At 37.4% G+C, this 27,238-nt stretch overlaps 1 protein-coding gene across 1 annotated transcript in view; it reads right to left on the reverse strand.

Annotated features, from left to right (window-relative positions):
• Positions 1-23,716: 23,716 nt before the first annotated feature.
• The window catches only part of LOC310914853 (macrophage mannose receptor 1-like), a 33,993-nt gene continuing 30,471 nt past the window's right edge, over positions 23,717-27,238 (reverse strand). Inside the window, exons 27-30 of the mRNA XM_083871311.1 lie at positions 26,489-26,605; positions 26,055-26,222; positions 24,923-24,958; positions 23,717-24,384 (exon numbers count right to left, since the gene is read on the reverse strand). Coding sequence (XP_083727437.1) covers positions 24,185-24,384; positions 24,923-24,958; positions 26,055-26,222; positions 26,489-26,605 — 521 coding nt within the window. The 3' untranslated portion in view covers positions 23,717-24,184. The remainder of the gene's footprint in view (positions 24,385-24,922; positions 24,959-26,054; positions 26,223-26,488; positions 26,606-27,238) is intronic.

Consider the following 27,238-nt stretch of genomic DNA (forward strand, 5'->3'; position numbering starts at 1 on the left):
GAGGTGGATAGGAATTAGTACATGTTCTTCTTGTACTAGCAAGTTCTAAGCATTGCATTATTGAATTTATTTCACATATTCTAGTAGTTATCATTCTATGTAAACAGTCTATTTTAGAAGTACAAGATGTATAAAATCTACTAAAGAATGTATTTCATTTGATGGATAATATATGCAAGCACTTATAACTGTTCTCTGTGTTACTAAATTATTTGATCAACTCTACAACAAACCTGATTTTTTTTTTCATTAAAATATTACTATTTTTTTGAAAATATGAGAACACAATAGAAATAGAAATCTTTTCAAGCATATCCATAGAAAAATGATATTTTTTTCTTTGCAAAACACTGCCCATAGAAAGCAGCCTCTTTCATCTACACTTATCCTGTGTCACATTTGCACCAACTGTAAAAGATGGGGATAGCTCAGCCTGTGGTGAAAAAAATGATGTCCACCCCCTCAGATTTTCCAGAGGGATGCTGTTACAAAGTTGACATTTACATCACCATGCCATTGCAATATTACTGCACTGGAAGTTAGTGAAAACTGTCACGACTGACAGATTTCTACAGAGACTGGTACACCAGTCATATCATTCTCCCACCTTCCAAACCTTCCCTGCTATTATGGAGGACTATCATCTCAGCTGGCTCAACAAGTCCTGTGAAGCAGTAAGCCTGTAGTAATAGAAACATCATAATTCTCTTCAAAGCTGGATTAGATGAAAAATCCTGGACTCTAAAATGTTTGTAATGTCCTCTACAAGGTGGTGAGCTCAAAGGGAACAGTCTTATTTTAGCAAGACTGAGAACTGACAACTGATGCTGACTATAAAAGAATTCAACTGACAACACCAGCTTGAGGGAAGTGCAAAATGTAAACAAATGTTCTCGAAAATACAAAGTACGATTACATATATAGATTCTTTTATGATGAAGGCTGAGTATTTTAAAAATTATTTTAAATATTCTTTCACTTCATAAATTACAAAAGATATTTATCAAACTAACATTTCTAAATATACCACTTTATGCAAACAAGAATTACAAAAATTTTTCATATAAATATTTTTATAAGAATGACTGAAAAGCACAAACACATGTTAATATGTGTTTCCTCTGGCTTTTATATAATTTGTTTTGTCAAACAAAGCTAACCATGTCCAGATTTGTTCCACCAATAAAAATAATTTCTCAGATAATGGGGAAATAGCTTCCAGCATTTAATTCTGGGGATTGCTCAATCTCCAAACAAACATTGAACAGCTTTATCTGTATATAATTTGATGTTTTGTGTATAATTACAAATTGAAACTAAGAATTCATTCCATCCAATTAAAGTGTACAAACAGAGGGTGAGTTGTTTCAGTTTACTGAGAAAAGCTAACATTTAAAAACACATTTGATGATTCATAACTATTGAAATCTTCTGAGAGATTTGCATAATGATACTGGCTACAACTTAATATTTATATTACAGAGCGATTGTAAAAAAAGAAAATATTCAGAACATTAAAAAACAACAGATAATAATTGGTACAGGCTACTATGGCTGATCTCAAAGGGGAATTCACTTCCCTTTTTATGACTAAGCATCGCAAACCTCTTCTGACTTGGAAATGAGCTTCCCAGTGGTGACAAAATCACTGACAGTGACTCAAGACTCACCCTCTGCCTTTACCCCTGACACTGATTTCAGTCAGGCAACTGTCATTAAAGAACAATTCTGTCTACACAGCACTTAGATTATTTCTTCTGAAGTAATTGCTGGCATCAGTTGCTAAGTCTTTTCTTCAAACCTTTGTGCAGCACCATTATTTCCTCACTACTTACCCATCCTGAAGCTGTGCCAACTGATGAAATGGCACCTTGACAATTACAGAGCTGTGTAGTTAGATGCCCATTAGAAATTTACTGAGATGCACAGACAAAAATAAAACAGTTATACAGTTTAGTATCTTAAACCCTCCCAAAGTACCTATCACTAATACTGTAACTCATGTCTTATGAAACCAGCATTTTGACTCAAATTTTACTGCATACCTTTTGGAGAATTTTGTTAAAGGGGAAAAAACTCCATGCACAATGCTCAGAAGCCAGAGACTGTCCATTTATTGTAGAATGATAATGTGCATGGAAGAAAGAACTTTGAGAAGAACTGGAGAACTGGGGTCTCAGAGTGAAGTACATTACCATTCTAACATGACAACAGACTCTCTATAGCAAAACCAAAGGTAGGATGAATTTTCTGATTAAATGAGAAATTTTTTAAAAATGAATATTCTATGTCTTACTACATACCTTGGCATGCTAATGCCAGGATCTAAGATCAAGAATTTTCAGGAAAAAAAATCTCAATATTTTTAAATTAGTTTGAACGATTACCATGCTGGGGTACTTGCAAGAAAGTAACTAATTGCTGACAGGCATAGGTGTATGACCCAGGAAAAAAAGTAAAAGAAGAAATAAAATTTTAAAAAAAATGAAAAAAATGTGAACTTCTCAAAACTCTATTTCATTAGCAGATTCATGATCCCAGACAATTGCATATATATTTTTTTTCCATCCACAGATACAATATTTTATGATTTAGAAAGCTCATACAGTAATAACTTATGCTCTTAGTGAAAAGGAGTGAAGGCAATTTAGAAATTACATAACTAGACATAGAACATGCAGCAAGGCCTCTCTAGTTACAGGGGTTTATTTAGTTAGTTTTCGTTTTAGTGAACCAGTAAGAGTAACTGCAGCTTATGTGGTTTCTCCCATCTTCACACCTGCTGAGAGAACAAAAGCAAGTTGCCCATTCACAAATGCCATGGATAACTGTACTCTGCAATTAACTGGGTTTCAAAGGATTGGTGAATAAATTGTACAGGAATAGGAAAACTCTTTAGAGGACTCACTCTGAGATGACAAGGACATTCCCAAGAGCCCTACCAACACAACAAATGGCTTTATTTTATTGTTACATTAGAATGGGAGAGGATGTAGGGATAATTTTAGCATGACCCCTGCTGAACTTCACATCATACTGGGTAGTGCAGCTATATAACTCTTATTCCTTCAATACTATGTAACTTGTTTTGATGGACTAACCAAATGCATTTTTTTTTTCATTTTTTCTAATTGCAGCAATTATGGCAAGTAGAAGAGAATCTTCTGGCACTGCAGCTTTCCTCCATGTTATTAATGTGATGTGTGCACATTGTATAATTACAGGCATAGGCAGCATATTGACATATGAAAGAACTACATTTTGCATGTAATTTGTGTAGAATTTCAATACATAAGGTATCTTTGCCAAAGTAATGCCAGGGTACTCTAATAAAAAATGTCAGTTCTTTAAAATTACCACAGTCAATTAAGCTTTTTTGACATCACATGCCAATCTTAACAATATCACTTATATAAAGGTGGCCAATGAATTAAAATAAATTAACAATTTTGAAATTATCTGAGTTACATGTATCAGCATATATACATACATACATACATACATATATATATATGCCTGGAACAAATCTTGTTTTAGTTCAGATTACAAAATTCACTTGTTAGCAGAAAGTTTTCCAAGATGACCTGGAAATCTATTTTCATTAAAGTAGAAAAGTAAGCGATAAAGAAGTTAGAGATTGCTATACGCTCTAGACCAGCAAACCCTCTTACATTTTAAGAAATATACCTATGAAGAGGCCTTCTCACATGTTACAGGATTTAAGGTGACATTTATTCTTGTAAAATACTACTGTCATGAAAACTGTTTTGAAATGAAATTAAAGTGTTCATTCATATGGAAAGTTTGATCTAAAACTTAATTAATTGCCTCCATCTGACTACAGACTTCTGCCTCACACAATCTCTATCTCAACTAGCTATCTGGTTGTGTTTAAAATAAAACAGAAAAAGAAAACCAAAATACATTTGGATGTAGGTACAACCATCAAGACTCTAGCAATTATTATCAAGAACTTAGCCAGAACAGGAGAAATTAGTATCTTGGGTGTGAAAAAAGGAGGCTTTGTAAATACAGATATAATTTTCCTCATTTTTTACTTAAAGAACACATAAGTTAAAAAAGGCACCTGTGTTTATTATTCTTAGGAACATTAGAAGCCTAACTTTTATGAAGGTATTTAAGCATTAAAGTACAGCTAACTAGACCACCAAGTCAGCTTCAGTTATCTCACTTCCTCTTATACTGAAGAGATGCAGAAATCAGTTTCTAAGCTTTTCACTGCCTATTGTATGGTTTTGCTCTGCAGTGTTATCAGACTGTTATGTATTTTGTTTCTTTTTTGTTCCTTTAGATTTCCAAAGAAACTGGGTTCAAAAACTGAGTTGATCTTACTAAGGGTCCAAACCTGGTCCAAAGGATTTACAGTCCAATCATGTATGTTGAACTCTTAATTTAAATAACCCAAATGAGTGATTACTCACTTGTTTTTTAAACTATGACTCAGTGCTCAGTTCTAAAGAAATTCTCACAGTACACAAGAGTCATTTTAGGCAAAAACCTGTTGTCTGAGAGATGACTGTTTCTCAAGGCCTTCTCGTCTACCCGTCCCCCGCCCCGCCCCCCCCCCCCAAAAAAAAAAAAGTTTCTGAGTCATGAATACAAGCCAGAATGAGAGAAGACAGTTTCTTTCCATCTCTTTGTCTTAATTTCAGAAAGAGTGTAAATGGCACCAACAGTAAGAAGAGCTTACAGAATATTTGTGGGATTAGATGGGCTTCAAGTAACAGATGCTGAAGCAAAAAAGGTGAAAAGAAAAAAAAAAGGAAAATCCTAGAATGGAAGGACAATGAAAGAACCAGCATTGATAGAAAACAATTTAGCAAAATAAAAATTTCACTGCCACTGCATGGCAGTGACCTTACTTCTACCTTTATTAAAACTACTGACAAACCACCATCTCTCCCATATAACCTGGTATATTCATTGTTCGAAGGCTTGGTAATAAGAGTACTGAGAAGGGAGTTAATAATAAGAAATGTTTGTGCTTTATGAAATAAATGTTTTTCACTTTTAAAATAATTGTTTCTCTTTATTTAACCATAGTTAACCTGAATATCAGTATTCACAATAAATGCACATACACAACAATTAGATTCTAAATTAAATGCTCGCTTTCAGTAGAAAGCCTATAAGAAACTTACAGAAAATGCAAAATTAACTACTATTTTAACTCTGCAAATACAGTTTGAGTTAACACACCACATATCCTTGTAGAATTGTTCTATCCTATTTTTTTTTTTTATCATCCAGAGGACACACTGTTCATTCTGCTCAGTGTTGGCCATAGAATTCTTTCCATCACTAGCTCCTAGAAAAGAATTTCTGTAAGCATCTGTAGATGTCAACCGTTAGTTCAGTGGCCCATCCACTTCTATCAGTTACTGTAGCCTTTAATTTGAATTAGGCTATTTGTATTTTGGTGATCTATGGCAACTATAATTTTAAAAAAATCCCGAAATGCTATCTTCAAAGCACTATGCTAAAGATAATTTTGGCTCAAAACTAACAAATGGATGAAAATGAGGTAAAAAGAGCAAGAGCTAGAAATCCACATAAGTAAGTGTAAGTTATGTCTTAAAAAGCAAAACAGCAATTTGCAGCACAGTGACAATTTGGTACCAATACTCTTCCTGCAAAGATTTTTCAAGCCTTTCCTTCTGCTGAACAAATTCTTCCAAAAGTACAGAAATAGCATTTATCTTCTCTTTTGCTCCTCATGTCTCCTCTCTATAGACAAGGACAAGAAAATATCTGTTACAAAAAAAAAGAAGAATTCAGTCTTGAATTGCAGTCCATGCTAACTCTCTTCTAAGCAAATGCCTGTACTTTGATTTAGCAGTGAGCAAGCTCTCATGTGTGCTAGGGATTTATACTGAAGGGCTCAATGTGAGTAGCTTGTGAACACTGAAAGCAGAAACTTTCCTGCAGCTGAGGATCTGCTACAAGCAACTTATCTGTTTAGTATGACACTAACCACACCTCCTTCAGCTCTGATTTTGCTGTGGTTCTTGTTCCTGTGCTACCTTCCACGCACTTGAAAACAGATTTTGAAATATGCAAGAAGAAAGTTTATTCTAATTGCCCTTTCTCCACTGCCTTTTTTAAATATACAGGGACATCCCCCACACCCCCACCCAGGAATTTGGAAGACCACAATTATAAAGTGTAATCTTAATTTTCATATTTTATTTAGATGAATTTAAAGTAAGTAATTATTAACAATTGGATACGCTTTCTTACATCTAACAATATACAATCTGCAACCCAGTGTGAGGTTCAAAGTAGCCAAGGAGAACAAGTCAATGGCTGGCACTCATAAGCTTAAAAAAAGAAAGCCTAAGTGGATTAGTATGCAGAGCATTAGGGCATTGAAGTAATTTTCAAAATTAACTCCCTACAAGGAGAGTTGAGGTATTTTTTTACTAGACTTTTATTTTTTAAAAAATGCATTTTTTTTCTGCAGAAAACCTTGGAAAGAACTAAAGAGGAAACTGAGTCAGTTTTAAGGCTTTTCATAAACCAGTGACAAAGTAAAGAAAAAGGGTACAGTGAGTCTGTATGGACTTTTAGGTGATGAATGGATAGATCCAATGGTTTTCTTCCCCATCTTCTAAGTGATGACACACTTCACTGTTTCTACGTCTGCTTTTGAGGGACATGGGACTCTTCTGCAAATAAATTTTGCCAATTAAAGTCAATAAATGACACTGGTATATTGGCTGCCTTCACATTTTTCTGTGTATGTATTAAGTTCAGTTTGCTGTCTTACTGCAGAAAGGAATCTGAGATGCACCTGCCAAAGACTACCTTTACAGTCACTGAAAGAAGAAAATACATGTGTGTGAGAGAGGGAAAAATAGACCCTGTTCCTTTCTGGCATGCTCCTTTATGTTATCGCTTTTTCAACATATTGATAAAGCTGAATTAAATCTTTCAGAATGCAAATTTCTAGCTTTATGTCTAGTCTTAAAAGTCTAAAAACTTTACAGTAAAGTTGACACCCTTAACCTGCCTGCAACTTCTTGGTCTCTAATCTGAATATTTTCTGTAAAAGGATCGTTCCAAAAAGCCTTTTAATATATGCATGGAAATCACTAATTATTTTGTTTCACCCATGTTTTTTAAAATAAGAAAACACTTTGTTACCTTTACTACTCATAATTGAGTATAGTTTTAATAATTTATCTTTTCTCTTTATTTTATTTTAATTTCCCCCCTTATTTAAAAAGGAGGGGGCTTTTTTCTTTTTTCAGTGTGATTTCCTGAATAAGAGAGGCTAAAGCTGACAAGATGTGCGTGTGTAGTTAAGATGGGTCTTATCTAAATTTGCAGTATATGGAAGTATCTGGACCACTCATCCTAGGATCCCTGTACAGTCATTGCAGACTGAGGCATTTTAGAAGGAAGATTATCAGACGTATTCCACAACTTTTGGATGAGAGGAATTGCACTGTAGCCTCTGTAATTATAACACCCTTGACACTAAAAGAGCCTTGAGAGATTGCCTTTGCTGTAGACATCTGTACTATTAATTACATTTTGCCAGTTAAATCTCTCCCAGTCCCTGTATGAATTCCCTCACTCCTTTCACCCCAGTAGGTTATTAACAATTCTACCACTTCTAAACACATCTGACAGAAGAGCAAAAATCTCCAAGATTCCTGCAAGTTTTGTGCAAAACAAGGGCTAGAAAAAGCATTCTACTAGTACCTACATGCAGGAAAGCTGTGGACATAGGACTCAGCTATAAACATGAAATGAACAAAAAAGAAATGCTATGAAAACCATAAACCATTCTATTAAAAACTAATCCAAAGAAAAAAATACAAAGCCATTGAAAACAAACATCTTCATTGCATCTGATACTTGTTTAATTTATAAAGGCTTTCCAATATTTTTATATTAATGAAAAAGAATTCAATGATTGTAAGGCAGTATAACAGGATGTTGACCACTAGAATGTAATGAAGCAATCCCTAATAAAAAGCATCTGTAGAAGGAGCAATTTATGACTTCAAGAAAAAAAAGTCCATTTCCTAGTTGTGAACCAGATATCATATCATTTGTTCAAAGAAAAATACAAAATTCACAGAGTAGAAGGTTCAGGGATCTTTTTGTGAAGTGAAAGCCACAGTAATTCAAGCCCAGAAGTTAGATACTATGTATGAAAATAATTTTCTCTCATTAATGACAATAAATGCTGACATCAACATCATTAAAAAGATAGAAATAAAGGATTAACTCTGCTTTCTTTTAACAGGTTTGATTGTTTGTTTTTGTTTTACTATTTGAGCTACACTGTATTAAAGATTATAAAAGTAGACATGCTGCACCTCTTAGCTACACCATTTTACTACTGCTGCCCTCTGCTGCATGGAACAGTTTCCACATGTCTTTATTTCATACTAAGCTGGTGAATGACTAGTTTTAGAGGTAAACTTAGATATTTAAATGCATATGCCAGATTGCTTTTATTTATTCCTCTAACTTGCAGTGTAGTTTATTTGACAGCAAAGGAATATGAATTTTACAGTAGGACTCAAATTTGTCAAAGTAAATAAATGATTATTGAAGATGATATATGATACAATGAAGAAGTATTTTCTCAAATTTGTTTTGCAAAGTACAGTAACTTACTTCAAGAGACATTTTGACTGAATTAAACATGCTGCAATATCCATTACATTAATGTTAATGTCTTTTTAAATGTCATCCCTCAATGAATGTTATAAATGAGGAGGCAGTAAGAACAGAAGATCCAACATGAACAGTCTATGAACAGTCCACAGTACAGTTTGTTTCCAACATTTTTTTACTCTTTTTTTTAAGTCATCCATCTGTACATCTGAGAAGAAAGTGCTACTATTCCATATCATGCTCCCAACAATAATAAACCTATTATCTTCTAAGATGTAACTTGCACTGCAAGGTAGCCCAGTTACATTGTGACATAACATAGCTTTGAAAAAATACCCTCAAACAGATACACATCCAACTACTTATGCATTTAGCTAATAAATAGCATAGCAAACTACATGATGCTTCTCACAGAATCTTAACAATATCCTAAAAATGAAACATTTCTACTTTTATAGCACAAGCCCCTTAGCTTAGGCACATCAGAAATTTAGTCATATTCACAAATTATGAGGCATGTATTTTTCTCCCCATGCATTTTCTGAAACATCCATGGTTTTGTTGAAAACCTCGCAAAAATCCAAGGCTTTTGTCCCTTTTATTCTGTTTAATAAGGCTCGTTATTTTAAATTACTTTTTGACTGGAACAAGCTCCAAGGAAAACCAATATGAAGAGAAGGATGGAAAGTGAAATTAAAGGAATAACCCAGAGCAGAGAATCATAAGGGCTAAAAAAGCTCTTCTGGCCTTAAGCATTGTTTTACCTTGCTCAGCATTATAACACAGCAACAGAAAATGCTATTTAGACAGTGCATGCAAGCCTAACACGATCTGGGGTCCATTCCCCTCACACCCAGCACATGCAGTCATTAGAATGAGCTGTTAGAGAGCACACCCATTATTGCTGCCTTTAGTAAATGGGCATAAACATTTTCCATACATTTAGCTAATCCATCTTTGCACTGCCTTCATAAGATCCTGAGCTAAAAAAAATTTGTAATTCCCTACCTCGTTCGTAAAATTTTCTTACATCCCTTTAAAATCAATTTCCTCTTAACTTTTCTTTACTAAATTTTTTGCATACTGTAAAACTCTATCAATAGCAGTTCTGTATCCATTTTATTCACAACCTTCCTGATTTTGCAATCATTACCAATATATCTCATCAGCTTTTTCCAGTCCAGATTTAGGTATTTTCCTTGTAGTTTCTCTCATAAGAGAGTTAGTTGCTCTTCTATCACTAAATAATTTTGCTCTCATTTGTATCCATTAAAACCCCACGTTCTTCCCATTTCAAACAATACTCAAGATGTGAGTAGGACACTATACTCCTCATAGCTGAAATGGAATATACTTATGTTGAGTTTTTTTAGCAGAACTCCCAGATCCCTTTCTTTTTCTCCTGTATTTCTAAGCCAGTACTAATAACAGGCATTTGATTTAGTTTATGATCTTAACATAATACAGCTCCTGGAATCATGACCTGTTTTGTAGGTGATCTTAACATTGGTTTTGATGCATTAAGACAGTAATCTGCAGCAGTTTTCACTCTTCTCCCACATGTTCTGCAAGGTGCTCGGCTCTAAAAATCATAAGAAAAATTTGTGCAGGTAGGGAGGAGGTAGATAAGTATAGCATGATGTGTACTAAAGTTTATGGTTAGTGAAGATGAGGGTAGGAAAACACATACCTTTCTTTCCAAGAGTCCTGTCTCACAGCATGTGCATTGCAATCGGAAGTTACAAGGAGATGCCTCTTGCTGCTGATATGGAAATAACCTCTATGGATTCACCTGGTGACTAGTTAAGCCTTTTACAGGAACTTACTCCAACTACAAATAAACGATTTACCAGATTTGCACATGAATGATGCATCCTGTATTCCTCAAGAAATCTTTTTTCTAAGCATTTTCTTTGTGTCTTGGGGCATATTCTCTGTGAGCCACTCTGAATGCTGTGCCTGATGCACCCCAGGACATGGTTGGCCCTTCCAGTTGCCAGGGCACTGCTGACTCATGTTTAACTTGCCTCTGCTAAATTGCAAGCTAAATTGAATCTTTGTTGCACTTAAGAAAATATCATGTCCCCATATTGAAACTATGAAGTTAAACTGCTTACTTTGAAGCTGTTTGCAAAGATATAATTTTCCTCTTATGTTACAGTCTTTCAGATTTCAGCTAGTTTTGTATAAAGACAGGATATAGTCTGCTTTTGTTTTCTTCTAGCTCTTGTAGCACTACAGGCCGTTTTCAACAGCCAAGTCAAATGAAAACACCATTAGTCTACAAGGAAAAGAAATTGAACAGTCTAAGTAGTGATTCATGTGAAACATGAATATATTGCCTTCATTTTTGTAGTGGCTGCTTTCAGGTGCTCTAAACACACCAGTAGCATACTATACTCGAATAACGTATTAAGAGTGTTTATTTGTATGATAATGACACAGCATGTCATGCCGATTAAGGCTTGAAAAATATTCCACAAATAACGGAGTCACCACCCAAAGGAGTTTAGAGCTGTTACCCATTGCATCAAGCATCCAACAAAGCTTCTTTGATTAAGATTAGTCTAATACTCTCCAAGACCTCTGCGACTGTACCTAAACAGAAACTGCCTAAATTAGGAAACACTGGACGTATGTAAAGACACATCCTACCTTGTCAATCCTGGCTGATTCTGTTGACTAGGGCTGCTAGGGGAATACATTCACCACACTACTTTCACTATTAACATAGTTCTGCAAAGAGCTGCTGTGGAGGGATCCAGTGTGAGGGAAGACTAGATAAATAAATAAATAAACTTCCTTTGGTGTCTCAGGTAATACTTTCTTATTGGTCAGCATGACTTCAGGTACTGTTTACAAGAGCTGGGATAGTTGAACTGACAGGCACTGACACTGGCAGCTGCAGAGGCAGGGTTGCACACAAGAGCAGACACACCTTGTCATGGGGATTTGCACAGGTGTGACAGTAAGGGCAGTACAACACACTAGAAGAGTGAGCATGCTATCACTACAAGGTAATGCTGCTTAAAGGGGGTAACTTTGAGTGCAAACGCTTTGTTCTGTTAGCCTCCCTAAAACACAGTTTGCCTGTATAAAGACATTGGCGGGTGGCTTCCTTTACAGTACTGCTGTTCTCAATTATCTGTAAGAGAAAATACTGTGGGGTTTGGCTGTTGACCGAGAAAATACTTTGCTGTTTGGGATGCACTGGGGTCATCACTGATAAAGTTTTTAAAGTTCCATTCATCAAGAAAATGGGCGTTCATTCTTTTAGGTTTGATGTCTTCTTACAGTGGCTACACTATGGACCCTCTGTAATAGCACATGATTCCAGCAGCTCAAAGAGGAATCCGGCCTTATTCAACTGCAGGACACTGAAGAGAATACTTGTACACTTGGGCACATTCCATGATGTTTTATTTAAATATTCCTATCAAGTAAGCATTTTTGAATTTCAATTTCTAGCCTTTGCTACAACTCAGACTGTGAACTTATTCAGGATACTCCCCAAGGCTGAAAATCTTCAACTGATATGCAAAATACCTTCCTAAGTAGTTAGTTTAGTAAAGAATTCATTTAATTTTATAAAGAATTTTAAGAATGGAGAGAATGGAGAGCTCATTTTAAGAATGGAGCTCTTAAATAGTGTATTGCAGAAGTGTATAAATAGTGTATTGCATGTATATTGCATATACATGAAATGTTACGGATCACAACAACATTATAAAAATATTATCAAGACAAAGAATTCATTAGTTTGATTGCATATTATTGTACAAATATGGAAGACAGCTGCAAGATTGTCACTAAAACCTACCAAGCTTTCCTTCTTAATATGGCAATTGAGCCAATGAATATTCATGAACTCTTAACTTGTAGTGATTCCACAGTTCATTTGTTGGCTCTGTGATTTGCAAAATTGTCATAAAAATCCAGACTAGTAGAAAACGCCAAAGAAAACTAACAGACTGTGCAAATTTCCTTCTTTCCAGATTGTCTCTCACTCCCCATGCAGCAGTAAAGTACTTTACGAAAGATCCTGCTCAGATTTAAATTCATGTCCTTCTGAACATGGAAAGCAACAGACCACAAGTGAAGTTTATCATTAAGAGCTCTATGTTACTTGTATATATAATTTTATTTTCAGATTCACAGTTTAGAGAGCTAACTTTAATTTTTTTGCTTAAAAATATGGCACTTTCAATTGTCCATAACTTATCTACTACAAATATAAACTAAAGATGAAACAGAAAATTACTGAACATTCCAAGTACTGCACCTATAACTTTGCATAATGATTGTTTAATCTTGGCAATAATTCTTGATTACTTTCTTAATAGCTTAATATAAGATGCTGGATTAATGTTTAATATAGGAAAAAAGTCCTTCTAATAAAAATTAAAATGTACAAGTAGATAATAAACGATTTATACTGTATAATTTGAAAATATTTCTATGTCCAGAAGTTATTAATCAGTGCAAGAAGTCACCATTGTTTGTTACCATAGCCTTTAACAATGTTTATTTTAATATTAAATTGTGGGATACACACACAAGATAAAATCACTGAAACCTTTGCTGAATTTATAAGACTGTAATGGATTTCCCTAAAAAAAATTTGCATAACTGCAATATATGTTGTTCCAAAATCAATTTAATTACAGAAAATAACTCACTGGTTGCGACTGATATTTGCCATGAAAAATTTGTCTCAAATTCCCTTGCGACACCTTCTCAAGGAAAGAAAGATAAAAGTACATCAGCTAGATGCTCACAAATTATTGGACTTGAATCCATCAATTCATCTCTTCTATCATATTTCTGTAAGGCTCCAGTCCTGCCAGTTCCTGCATGATGTGTAGCATAGAGCATTTTCCTAGAGTGAGCAGAGCCTACACAGGAGCACAAATAAATCCAGTTTCCATTAGGCGCAATAAACTCAGCTTACATTTTCAGCAGCAGTGAGTTTCAAACAAATTTCTCAGGAAGCAGCTGTGCATGACTACTGGCTTGTTTACATGTGGCACTTTTATGTTAGTTAGTTGTGAAAGTGATATTTAAACTAGTTTTGCTAAAGCTGGAAAAAAATAGACATTAAAGTATAATTTGTTGTAATATAAAGAAACTTCAAATTTTTGATTTTAAACTGATTGAAAGTCAAGTTATATTTTAATGAATATGAATGTGTCCACAAGGCACACATCTCTGAATAACTGATAGTGTAGCTGAATGGATGGTAGTTGTGTCGTAGTTTGAAAGCAAAACGAGTGAGAGACTCCAAGTCAGAGATACAATTTAATAAGAAGAAAGGTAAAAAGGTAAAAATAAAATAAAATAAATGCAATAACACAAAGGATCACTGACAGAGTCAGAATACAACCTGAGCAGGGTGGTGGAAGCAGTCCAGATGAGGTGCTCTTCCTGAAACAGTGATCCTGTAGAAAAGGTCTGGTCGCTCTGGTCTTCTGGGAATCCAGTAGGTAAGAGCCGCTTGTACTGTCCCAAATACCAGATTATATCCAGGTGAGAATGCTTGGCTCCTCCCCCTGGGCAGAGCACCTCACAACGGGATGATGAGTTGTGAAGTGGGTCCTTGATGGCCCATTAAACAGAGGTAAGTCCTGGAGGGAGTTACCTGTGAGTCATGGGCAAGGCATTAATGGGCCATTAACAGAAGGCACCCCAAAGGCAGGGGGCCTGGGAAGAACACTGCCCCACTTGGTTTAACAGTTCATGAAAGATGGTGATAGAATAAATACTTTGTGTATATCCTACACTGCAACCCAGAACAGGTTGGAAGGCTGCTATCTTGAAAAGCATTATTAATTGCCCTATCCTAGGTCTTTATAGGTTAAGTAGCTGGCATTCCAAGCATCCTAAGATTTGAGGGACAAAGTATTTCCAGCGTGCTGCACAGACAAACACAGTGCTGGAAGTTCATTACTTTGTCACAAAGCACGATTAAAGGATATTTTTAATCTAAGTGAGAAGGAATAACAGGCCCATGAAAGAAATCTAGCAGGAAGTAAGAACATATTTCTGAAACAAAGCAGATGTTACAAGAACAAAGCAGGGAGACAGTTTAACGTGTTTCTGTTGGTGATGGTAGTGGAAAAATATGTAATCTTTGTAAAAAAATCGAAATATATGGTAGAAGAATAGCTTGACATGAATTGACTCAGATCTGAGTCTTACAATCTGGTCTCTGATTAAAGAAGGCAATTATCATGCTGTTTTCTGACCTTGTAATCTATTAATCACTTGTGTTATATAAATAAGTATTTGAATACAAGCAAGTTGGCATAGCCCTACATACTGGCTAAGCATCTGAACCAATGGAAAAGTATAGTAAATGGGATCATAGGACCAAAGAATGGTTTGGGCTTGAAGAGACCTTAAAGATCATCTAGTTCCAACAGCCCCATCTTGAGCACTAGATCAAGTGAAACACCCTGCATCTTCAGAACACCAAACATGGATTTCTACTCATGTTCCGAGCTCCTATTAAAGCACTAGTATGGAAGTCCTCAAGATAGGCTCTTTGTAAACAGAGCTGGAAGTCATTCCAGATGAAGTACATATGTGGCTTTTAGTGTTACAGAAAGTGTCTTTCTGCTAGTCAGTAAAATGTATCTCCATGAATTATTCCATACAAATAAACAGGTCATATTTCAGGCTTGTTTTCAAATGCTGGAAAACCATTATATAAGCAAACATGGAACTTGACTGAGTATTTTCTGCAGTAGAATACATTTGGCAGTCTTATGAAAACATACATTTTCCTTCCCAAGACAAAATAAAACATTGCTATTAACTGTCGGAATTCCTGACACAGGAAAAGTTTGCTGAGTATTGTAGACAGTAAACACTTTAAAGGAATCACCCCAGTGGATACACGTGTGAGAGAGAAATACATTTCATAGCCCTCTGAGATACTCAGTGTAATGTATTTCATCCCTTCATGTCTCTGAAAGGACAGTACACCTGCTTTTGTGAATGCACTTATAAAGACAATGGTGTGTTTCATGGGGTGACTTTACAGTGCTGGTATCCCCATCCATCTGTTTAGCCCAGAAATAAGTTCTGTGCCTTTAAGACTGCCTGTTACTTAACATTATTTAAAAAACCAACAGAGTACATAGACAGCAGCTGAGAGTTGTGATAAAAATAGGGTAAAAATTCGTGTATAAAATAATAATTCGATGTATAATGAAATAAAGCTAAAGTAAAATTGTAAAATCCAGTAGAAGGGTAACCGTTCTCTCTCAGCCTGCTAATCTCAGTTGCAAAGACAGGACGAAGATCATCAACTTAGACAAAGACATTGGCCAACCCTGATAAGAATCACTTCCTCGCCAAGGCAAGGAGAAATTCCTTCCTGACGACGATGCCAATCTCATCAACCTTCTGGTGCCACAAGCGGAATGAAATCAACATAAGACAGACTCTTGGAATTGACATAAGAAAGGAGCCTTCCCGGAATGAGACAACTAGACTTGATGAGATCCGGGAGGGCCATCGAAAAGAAATCCGGGCTATTCAACCCACCTTGGACACCTGGACTGCCTAAGGGCAGAAAAATCCTATAAAACGGTGGACTGAAAGCTGCACCGGCGTGGACTAGGGCGTCTTGTACATCGGTGCGGACCTCTATCCACCCAGCGCGGCGCTGACAATTTCCTATTTTTGTGGTTTTTCTCTTTTTCAGGTGCTCGATATTCTGTTGTTAATAAATTGTCATTTATTAACCTGAAATTTGCCTTTGCATTTATAACAGAGTCATGTACTTTTCAGAAATATCGCAAGCATTTGATATGTTTATTTAAAAGATACATCATAGAGTCATGTTTGATACTCAAGATTTTGAAGATTATTCTTTAACTGAGGGAAGCTCATTTCTTTTCAACTTTGTCACTGGTAACAAGAAGAATTAGCAGAAGTACTACAGTGCCTCAAACCAGAAGTCCATGTATTAAACTGCTTTCTCCCTTACAGAGTCTAATAATGGACACTTACCAGACTGTACAAATATGCATATAACAAATCATTCTTCCTCGCTTTACCATCCTGTTTCGTTTAATTTAAAAGGTTTAGGAACCTCCTGAGCCAGTGTTTGCTCACATTTGGATAACTGTTCAAGAGTCAACTTGCCAGAAATGTGGCAAATCCATTTCTGACAATAGGCCATCCCATGGCAAAGCTCCTGATTTTATAGTCTTCCATAATATTTACCCTCAATCACCCTGTCTTGTAACTTAACAGTCCTAGTGCATTTAACTTCATTGCATTCAGTAACCCTATAACAATGTTGCTAATTTTAGCTGTCACCGAACTTTTATTTTAGTTTGACTTTCATAGCACTAAATTTAGTTTCCATTTTATTATGTCATAGTTCAGCAGTGGAAAAATCTCTTGCAGGTATCCATACTTAAACTCTAGTTTTGGTGACCATGAATACATGTGAGTCACCAGTAAACACCATCACTACCTTTCTTCCAGGTGATTTAGAACTTTTTGAATAGGGTATGTTATATATTTACCACATTTATTGGATCCTTCTAGTAGAGTTGTTAGGCCTGATTTTCCAGTACAAAACCCCATATATACTCTTCTATAAGTTATCACAGCTATCTCCTAATTCTTTCCTTATTATTGTTTCTATTAGTCTACCTCGCAGAAAATTAGATTAGCCATCTTAAAGTAGTCAGGAAACACAGAGCTTGTTTTAGAGACTTCCGTAGTATTTGTGTCTTGCTATTCCTCTGCCATTGGAAATGTTTTCAAGAAGAGATTATGCAACAGAGCAAACAGCAATTTCTAGTTCTTTCAGAACAACTTTTAGGATACTTTAAAAAATGTTTTCCTTAACATATGTAAAATTTGAGGAGAATGTAATCAACATTACAATGACCTTCACCCAGCATAACACTAACAGGGCCTTGTGTTCTTAAGACGGATTCTTCTGTGAGCTTTTGCTCCAAAAAGCAGAGATGGACATGCACATGTGCTGTTTACATGACTACCCACCCATACAATTAATATAATTCATTGTGCAGATAACTGAATATTCTTGCTTCATTTGAAGTCTCTCAATCTGTTGTAGTCAATAACAGTGAACAGTTTAAAGAGACAACAAAAGTAGTACCGTTTGCAATTACACTGATGCTCTCTGAAGTGTCAAAGCCATATTGCTTCTAATTGCAATTTCCATTTCACTTCCTCAGAAATCTGTAAAGAAATAAATGTACCTCATTAAAGTCGGAAAAAAAACCCCATAAAAACAACACAATGGACATTTACTGAAAGACAGTAAATGGACATTTACAGAAAGAGAAGTGATGCAGTCAGTGAAATATCTTCATCCTGACATTATGATGAAAACGTTGGAAATAAAAGTGACCATATTTATATCCCCAAGAGGGGCAAGTCTAATGTGTAAACAAGTTTCTGAAATTGAGCCAGGAGAATTCCTGTCAGTTCTGTATCTCTAATGATAATAAGATAATGTTCTTTGTATTTCTGGAGGCTTTTCAATTTTAAGATTTAAAAGCAATTACCTGATCTTGATAATGCTTCTATGAGACAAACACACATTATCCCTTTATTAGCAAGGGAGATGGAGGCACACAGTTTTTGATTTGCCATGTAATGAGCTGATTACCAGAACCGCCAGTGAATCACTCACACTTCTCTCTGTGTCGCTAATATTGTTTAAACTGCCCCTAATGTGTATGATGACAAAGGTCTACCTGGAACACTGCAGAGGTGGTCCGACAAGACTTGTGAGAAGGGAGAAAAAAATGTAGAAACAAAAGAGAAACTGAAGAAAATTACTATTATTTTACTAGTTCTGCTTCACTTACAGCTCAAACATACGAAAAAATCGTACATACAACCTTGAGCTAGAAAAATAGACAATTTTTAGTTGGAGAGAAAAGACCAGGACATTATCTCATTCGTTATCTAAAAAATTAATGTTGGGTCTGGAGCCGCTCCCTCTGGTCCCCGGGGAAGGGCCTCCCAGGGCCTCACGGTCCTGCTGGCATCGGCCCACGGGGCAGCGCGGCCGCCCGTGCTGGGAACGTCCCGGGCACCTCCGGCTGAGGGATCCGCGCCTGCCGGGCAGAACCGCCCCGGCCACGGCTCAGGCGCTGCCCTCGGCTCCGGACAGCGGCAACAACCGCGGCCGAGCGAGCCGAGCCGAGCCGAGCCGAGCCGGGCCGGGCCGAGCCGAGCCCAGCCCAGCCCAGCCCAGCCCAGCCCAGCCGAGCCGAGCCCGGCCCAGCCGAGCCGAGCCGAGCCGAGCCGGGCCGAGCCGAGCCGAGCCGAGCCGAGCCGAGCCGAGCCGAGCCGAGCCGAGCCGAGCCGAGCCGAGCCCTGAGCGCCGGGACCGGACAGCTCTGCGGCCGAGCACCCCCGCTAGATGGCGCCATCGGCTGCTGCGGGGAGCGCGCCCCGTCCTCGTCCCCAGCCCCGTCCCGTCCCGTCCCGTCCCGTCCCGTCCCGTCCCGTCCCGTCCCGTCCCGTCCCGTCCCCTCCCCTCCCCTCCCCTCCCCTCTTCTATCCTGGCCGGCCCTCCCCTCCTCTGCTCAGCTCTCCTCTCTACCCGCCCTTCCGCTCCCCTGCCCTCCCCTCCTCTACCGTGCCCTCCTCTGCCCTCCCTTCGCTCTCCTGTGCCTGCCTCACCGCCGTCCATTCCCGGCTCTCCCACAGAGCCCTACACAGCCCCACCGGCTCCCGCAGCTCCCGTAGAGGCGGCAGGGGAGGCCTCCAGTGCTGTAGGGCAGCGGGGCCGCCACTGGCCCAGGGCGGCTGTGAGGTGCAGCCCCCGCCCGCAGGATCCCCCGCCTGCAGGATCCCCCGCCTCGGGGAAAGCTGCGGGGCTTTGGGCCCGGGGCTTCATCAAGAGGACAGAAGAGGGTTCAGTCTCCCCTCGCCTTGGGGCGCCGTTCCTTTGTGAGGCTGGGCCACATCTGAACGCCAGCGTGGCTGCCCTGGGAGAGGGAGAGGATGGCCAAGACACCGAGTCACCCCCGGCTGGGACTGGAAGAGAAATCACATTGTCAAGCCCCTGGCACCGAGTGGGGCTGTGAATATCCCCCAGCCTGGAGACTCCACAAGGCCGCAGTGCCAGCCAATGTCAGACTTGGGGGCACACAGCAAACCCAGGTTCTTTCATTGTGCAGGAGACACACTCTCCAATGGTCATTCCTCAGCCCAATAACCAGAGTAATGAGAGACATCTAGAAGTACTGCAGGATGGGGAGGGAGGATCCTTCTTCAGTTGCCTTGCAGTTCCAGGAGGAAACAATAAAAGCTTGTCAGCTGATGGGAGTTACAGAAATTGAAAATAAATCTGTCCAGATTTAGCTGAATTAAAAATTGAACAATTCTTGGTAAACAGCAGTTATCAGCTTAGCATCAAGATCATGGATACAGAAGGAAATAGATGGGAGAAATATAAACAGAATGTAGCCAAAGTAGGTGCAGTGGTTTTATGGCAGTCTGTGCAGACCAACAGAGGGAACTTTTAGCAGCAGCATTCTGTATGGGACTGAACAGTACTTTTATGCTCAGTTTTTCTACTTCAACTGCATGTATCAGTGATGGAGACAAAAGTGGCAGAGCCCTCATTTCTGATGCTCAGTGCAGCTTAACCTTCCCAAGGATTCAGTGGTGTTAACACATCAGTAGCTGCTTGGGGAAACAGTTCAGTGTACATTAAACGCAGAGATGGTATCAAAACTATGAGCAGACACTCTTCACTGATTTTTCACCTCTCCTGGCACTAGGTTGGGAGGTGTTTGTGGAGGTACCAAGGCGCAGATGCTTGCCTTCGAAGTTTATTTGTAATTTTGTAGGAGCTTCTGTCTGTGTTCTTAACATTTGCTTAAGAAATGCTACCGGCTCAGTCTCCATTCTGAATTAGTATGGAAAATAAAATCAGGAGAAATTTTTTAATTTGACAGATGCTTTGTTTCCAAAAGTAATGATTTTTAAGCCAGGAGAAAAAAAATCTATGAGGAATGGTTTTGATAGCTGTTTTCTGAATAGCCTGGAGCTGTAGATGATAAATAAATTCAACAAAAAGCTATTAGTGCGTTTTGTACAAAATTGCATAAGATATCAATTAAGAACTGAATTCTGCAGAACTCATTTACTGTGAGATAATTGTGTTAGGCTTTGTGTCAGAGAGATTCCAGAGTTCTCATCAGTCTCTAGACCGGATCAAGTAATTGCACCCTAATGTATCCATCCTTCTGTGCCGACCACAGTGATGACCTTGGGTGAGTAGTTTAGCTAGATATTGGCTGCATTTTAGATATCTACATTATGTGAGATGAATTCCATTGCCTTCAGGCGCCTTGGCTAACTGTATGAAAGAAATTATGTTGTCACTGAAAGTGGTAATAATTAAAATTGAGGCAAATCAGGCACCATTTATTTATGAAAATGAGAGGAAAAATCCCACATCATACACATTAGTATGAAACACATCAGTGCTGATGTGTCTTCTCTACTCTGAATCTAATTTAAACAGCAGCATTCACAATAGGCAATTTTTTTCTTATTCCAAGCACTGAACTGACAGGACAGTGATTTTAAGTATACAGGACTTTTTGGAAAGAAAAGAAACATGCAAACAACTTACTTAAGCAGAAACACTGGGATTTGGGATTAAGTGTTGGAAGATGTAAGGACCTTCATTGTTTTCTGGAGTTTAACCAAGTGCAACCCAGCTCTCTTTTGTGTCTGAGCAATGTGTGAGGTGCTTGGGCAATGTCTTACTCATATCCACTGTCAGGTCCAAATGGCAAATGCAGAGCAGTCAGTGCTCATAAGCATTGGTCTCTTCTGCAGTGGCTATTCAGTTTGGGAGACTGTAGGCTGAATGATGTGTCCTTGCTCTGGCAGTGCTGTCCCACACTGCAAACAGTAGGTGATGATGACAGTGGCTGCAAGGTGTTAGCAGGTCTGGTCAGGGCTATGGCTCTCAACCCCTTTATAAACATATGATATCATAGAGCTGACTAGCAGAGTGGCTTGACTGTTGAGCTCTCCATGCTTCCTGCATGGTGGTGATACCAGCCAGGCTTCTTCTCTGAAGGTCCTAGGCTGTGCTGAATTTGGTCACCAGAATACTTCTGTTATGAAATCTCAATTTTTATAATTAACTTACAGATACCTTTTAAAAATTAGTCTTTTCTGTTGTATGTTTCCTTTTTTCTTTTGGGAAAGGTAACTTTAATTCATCATATTCACTAAACTGGGCAGAAATACAGTAGGATCCAGCAGCATGTGCTGTTTGCAAACACAGACCAAGAAAAGTGCTTGCCTTATTAACTCATCCAAAGGGCAAGCAGAATGGTGTATTCCCAGATATCTGTAGTACATACCAGGAAACAATTTTATCTCTAGTCACCTCCGTGGGAAGCAGGTGTTGTTTTTTTCATTTTCACAGTTTTGTGCAAAACTGTCCCAGCTATTTCCTATTTCCTCCTGAAAATTGCAATAACGTTCTTTATTGCAAGGAGCTTAGTATTACAGGACTTAATATAGTAACTTAAGGAGCTGTTATCTGAAGGCCGTTATCTCTGGGCTTTACAAAGTGTTCAAATGACATAAATTGTAAAATATAGTTTTGGTTTACTTAAGTTTAACTCTATTTTAAATAACCTGTGGATAGGTGTTTTGTGTTTGGGGTTTTCGGGTGATTTTGTTTGGTTTGTCTTGTTTTTAACCAGGTCTTGGTTAAAAGACCTTATGTTATATGACATTACTTGGTTAAGTGAGAAAGGGAAAGCCATATATTCTTCAGATATCTTTCTATTTCTGTGATTGATGAGAGTTTTTTACCAGCTTAGCCAAAGATGTAGAATAATGTGTGGAATAACGTGTATCCATCCAGCAAAGGAATGCTGGGGAAAATTGAACTCTGCAGAAATGTTACCAGAGGTGACCCATGTTTTAAGATAGCCCTTGTTAAAATACCTGAAATAAGTATTCCTAGAGGAAGCGGGTACTTCCATTCTAAGTAACTATTAATAACATTTTCAATTAGAAGCCTTTATTGCTTGGTGGATATCTCTAAGAAATGTAAATAACAGATAATTCAGGTGTGTTCTCAAGCTGCTCAGGCATAAACACAGATGTCCCGGTGCAGAAACCTATTCCACTTATTCCAGGTATGTTACCTCCACCTCCTATCGAAGCCACCGGATGTCTACACAGGTATTTTCTTCCCTTGCAGAGATTTTTAGTGTGGCCTCATTTTTTTGTCAGTCAGAGACCGTAAGCATGTGGAGTGAGAAATTCTGACAGAAGGTCCAAAGAAGGAATCTGTTCCTCAATACATACACTTGGTCAAAGCTTCTCTGCTCCAGTCCTGCTCTTCCATATGCTTCTTCAGTGAGGCCTGTTAGTGCCACATGCCCTCTTGTGGCTTGAGGAAAGGTGTTCCCATTCCTAAGGAGGGGTGATGCATGCCTTAAAATATGCAGAATGATAAACTACTCCTCTGAGGCAAACTCTGCTACTCTGTACAATAGAGGGAATGCTGAGAAGGGTCTAGGGCAACACATTGTCAAACAAAGTCACAACAAAAAAGAAATAATGTATTTTCAAAAGGTACATCCATGATTTTATATCTCTGCACCAAAGAATTACACAATGCACTATAAGACAGCCATTTATGATAAATGCTTGGATTTAAAAAGAGGCAACTCTGCATACTAAAAGAATCATTACTGAAACAAAACCCACTGGCAGGGTCATTTCCTGTTCTATCTTTATTATTGATTTGAACTGCAGAAAAATAAAGGTATTTGCAGAATACTAGAATAGTGCAAGGCCGTAGGAAATAGCATAATTTAAAAATTTAGACTGGACATAAAATTAAATGAGCATCTTCAATTTTTTTGCAATTTTCTGTCTATTTTTTGGTAAAAAAATAATACTTAATGCACAGATGCAGGTATCATAACAGGTTTTACATGAATGAAAAGATAGTATCATAAACTATGAAGCTGAAAACCTGAAATGAGCAACCCCCATAGGTTGAGTTCAATGATTTCGAAGGTCTTTTCCAGCCTAGTTAATTCTGTGATTTTGTGATTCCCATCATAATCTAGATGCCACTGAAGTAGCACACAGGAAAAACAATTTAAAATAATGAGTAATGATTTCTCCTGTGTGTAAAAAGGGAGAATTCCTACACTAAGCTAAATAAAATAGTTTTCACATAATAAATATCTGTCAGACTTTCCCCACAATACGTCTGGAGCCAACTTTTCAGCCATGCCCATTTATGTGAAAAACACACACACTCCCAAGACTAAACAACTCTGTAACACTTTGGAAGGAATTTTGAAAGATGTATGTGTGTATTTATGTAAATCCATGAGCAGTATATTTGAGAAGAAAGGAGACTATCGTCTGGGTAGGAAAACACAAAGCTGGGGTAAGATTTCACTGATTTATAGCCTGGTTTTTGGTAATTGGATTGCATGGACATTTGGTCAGACTACATGTCTGCATGTGTGTCTTTTCTTTGAATATCCACAGTTGCTTCTGATCCACTCATTCTGGCTGAAATATGTGGCAGGTTTTGTCTTTTCCTCCTCAAGCAGAAATAAATTATACATCCAGCTCCAGCTACAGAAAGGACTAGAAGAATGAACAGCCAAATGATGCCAGCAGAAAGTGCTTTCTCCAAATTCTCTTCTGTAAGGATATAAAATGGAATAACCTTAGAGGTGAAAAGATTTCAGAATCTAGTAATAAATAAGACATCTATACCAAATAAGCAAAAATTTCAATGTTCGTGTAGATTTTCAGTTCAAAATATGCTTTGGGTGTTTTTTTTTAATGAACACCAAACAAAATATAATTAAATATAATTAAACATAATTAAGTATAGTGAAATATAAATAAATATAATTAAATATAATTAAATATGATCAAAGCACGATATTAACATTAAATTTATTATATTACTAATATAATAATGTTAAATAATATAATATAATACAATATAATATAAATAATATTAGTATAATTTTCATTTGTTAATATAAGCATAAAAGCAAATAAATATTTACTTCAGGATAACCTCTATATCCTATATTGAGATACAGAGTAAAAGTCCATGGACTTTTTATTTTAAAACACTCTCAAAACAAATACTGAGAAACTGTGTAGTTATATTCCTGTTTTATTTTAACATGCTCTTATTATTCTACATAAAAGGAAGCATGCTTACCTGTGTTTTCTGTTGACATATCTTTATTTTCAGGAGCTTTGGAAGGAAAAAAAATATTCTGAATGCTTTAAAAAAAAAAAAAAAAAAAAAAAAAAAGGCATTTCAAACTTCCTACATCCCAGTGTTTCTGAATTCTCCCTGAATTCATGTGTTGGAGACAGTCACTCTCCAAGAGACATGGAGCTAAGCGTGTGTAAATCTCTAGTAAGATGATTGGGTCTTTTGTCCTAAGAGCATCTGACTTCCTCACTTGTGATACCAAAAACAACATGTAGAGACAGATTTCTGTTATTTCAGAATGTGTTTTCAAATACATTTATTGCTGAGAAACTCCCCACAGGATCCTTAGTCATTTTAAGGTGTTTCCTGAGGTCTGAGTGTTAGGAGTGCATCATGACCATTTTACTTGAGCTGAAGAGACTTTTCTATTTTAGCCCCTTCTGTCAGAGACAACCATTCCATGTGGATGTGCTTCGTATAGTAATTGCTCTTCCTGAGCTCAGCAGGTAATACAAAGTTGAACAGAAATATGAAGTTTAACAAAAAAAAAGTCCATGTTTTGATTTTGACTGCTTTGATTTAATCTCAGCTGGTAATCAAACTTGTACATTTTCTTACAAATGATGATTTTTCTCTCAGGATACTACCAGTATTTTATTAAGCATGATTCTGTCATACTGTAGATAAACGAGTGCCACAAGTATGCTTTTCATAGTATTCCTGTAATCTGTCAGATTAGTGGTAAGTAATCAAGGGAATCACCAGTTCTAGCATTTCTACAATACAGTTTTCACTGCACTCGTCAGAACCAGATTTTGTTTGAGAATACATTCAGTTGAAATTAAACAAGGTGTTGCTTTTGAGCTTATCTTTGGCCTAAACTCAGGGGTCTGAAGTATTTATGATGGCTGCAGAGGGCTGATGGTAGTTCTAGAGGACGTAGGAGAGATGCAGCTTTCTGAGAAGGCAGTCAGAAACCATGTGGGGCTTGTCAGTGTTTAGGCAGCCACGTTCTGCCATTAGAATCAATTGGTTTTGCACACAAACTTAGAGTATTTTACATTTCTGTGTTGTACAATGGAAATACATTACTAGACACTATTAACCTTAACATATTAGAAATACTACTTACTTTTAGCTTTTTTACAGATATATCCTTTTCTGAAAGAACAGAGGTTGGTGTTCCAGAAGCCAGACAATGCACATATTTCTCCACAGTTTTTAAGCCTTTTGTTTGACGGTTCTCCCACTTCCCAGTTGACAAAATCCATTGCAGATTTATCTGTCCATACCCACTGTTCTAATATTAAAAATTAACATATATGTATAAAATACATGGATTTAGACAAATAGAATGAGTTGTAATGGAGAAAACAAAAAATTAGAACATGAATAGCTAGTTAAATGTTTCAAGTATAATTTTAAGCATATTTAAGCATACTTTCAAATAAACTTTGTGTAATTCTTATATATATATATGTACTTTCAAGTGTACAAAGTTAATTTCTTTTTTAACATAAATATGTAATTTCATTTGATAGGGTAACATATGATGAAAGATATTACCTCTGTCATCTTTCTTTAGCCCTACCCAAAAGTTCAGTGATTTTCCATGGAGTATCTTAATGGTTTCTGACAGAAAGTTTGCTTCACTATAGTCTCCTACTGATACCAAATCAGCACCTGAAAAAATATTAAGGAACACATAACAGTGTCTCATTTTCTTAAAGCTCAAGTCAATGAAGACATAAAAATATGCAAAAAATATATAAAAGACACCAACTCTTCTATATTATTCACTAGACTTATTGTGGGTATTATATCACCGTATCTTTTTTTTTTTTTTTTGAGCATGACTGTGTGTTGTATGGATGCAAGTCTGCACAAAGATATAGATTTTCTGAAATTTTCTGGATTTTTTAGTCTTTAGTCTAGAGAAGAATAATTGCTCTCCTGCAATACTTTTTGAGCAGATCTGACCAAATCCCAGACTGTAGTGCAACTAGGCTGAAAGAGGTACCTGTGATGTACCACCATGCCTGTTGCCTCTGTCCCTCATCAGTGTCTGGGCAGCAGTTTTGGCAGTGCCTGATGATGACAGGTTAGGTAGGATGTGTCAGCAGAGGGAGGTTGCAGTCCAGAAGATGTCCAGAAGTTGATTTATAGTTGCCATACACCCTGGCATTGCAAATACACAAAGCTGTGTTGGGAACACAAGGAAATGACCACCTTCCTGGTCTGGCCAGTGGGTAACAGGCAAAAGTGTAGGAATTTAGAACATGGAGCAGTGTCCAACTGTAACATTTCATCCTGGTT

Source organism: Zosterops lateralis, assembly GCF_965231275.1.
Source record: "Zosterops lateralis genome assembly, chromosome: 1".
NCBI lineage: Eukaryota > Metazoa > Chordata > Aves > Passeriformes > Zosteropidae > Zosterops > Zosterops lateralis.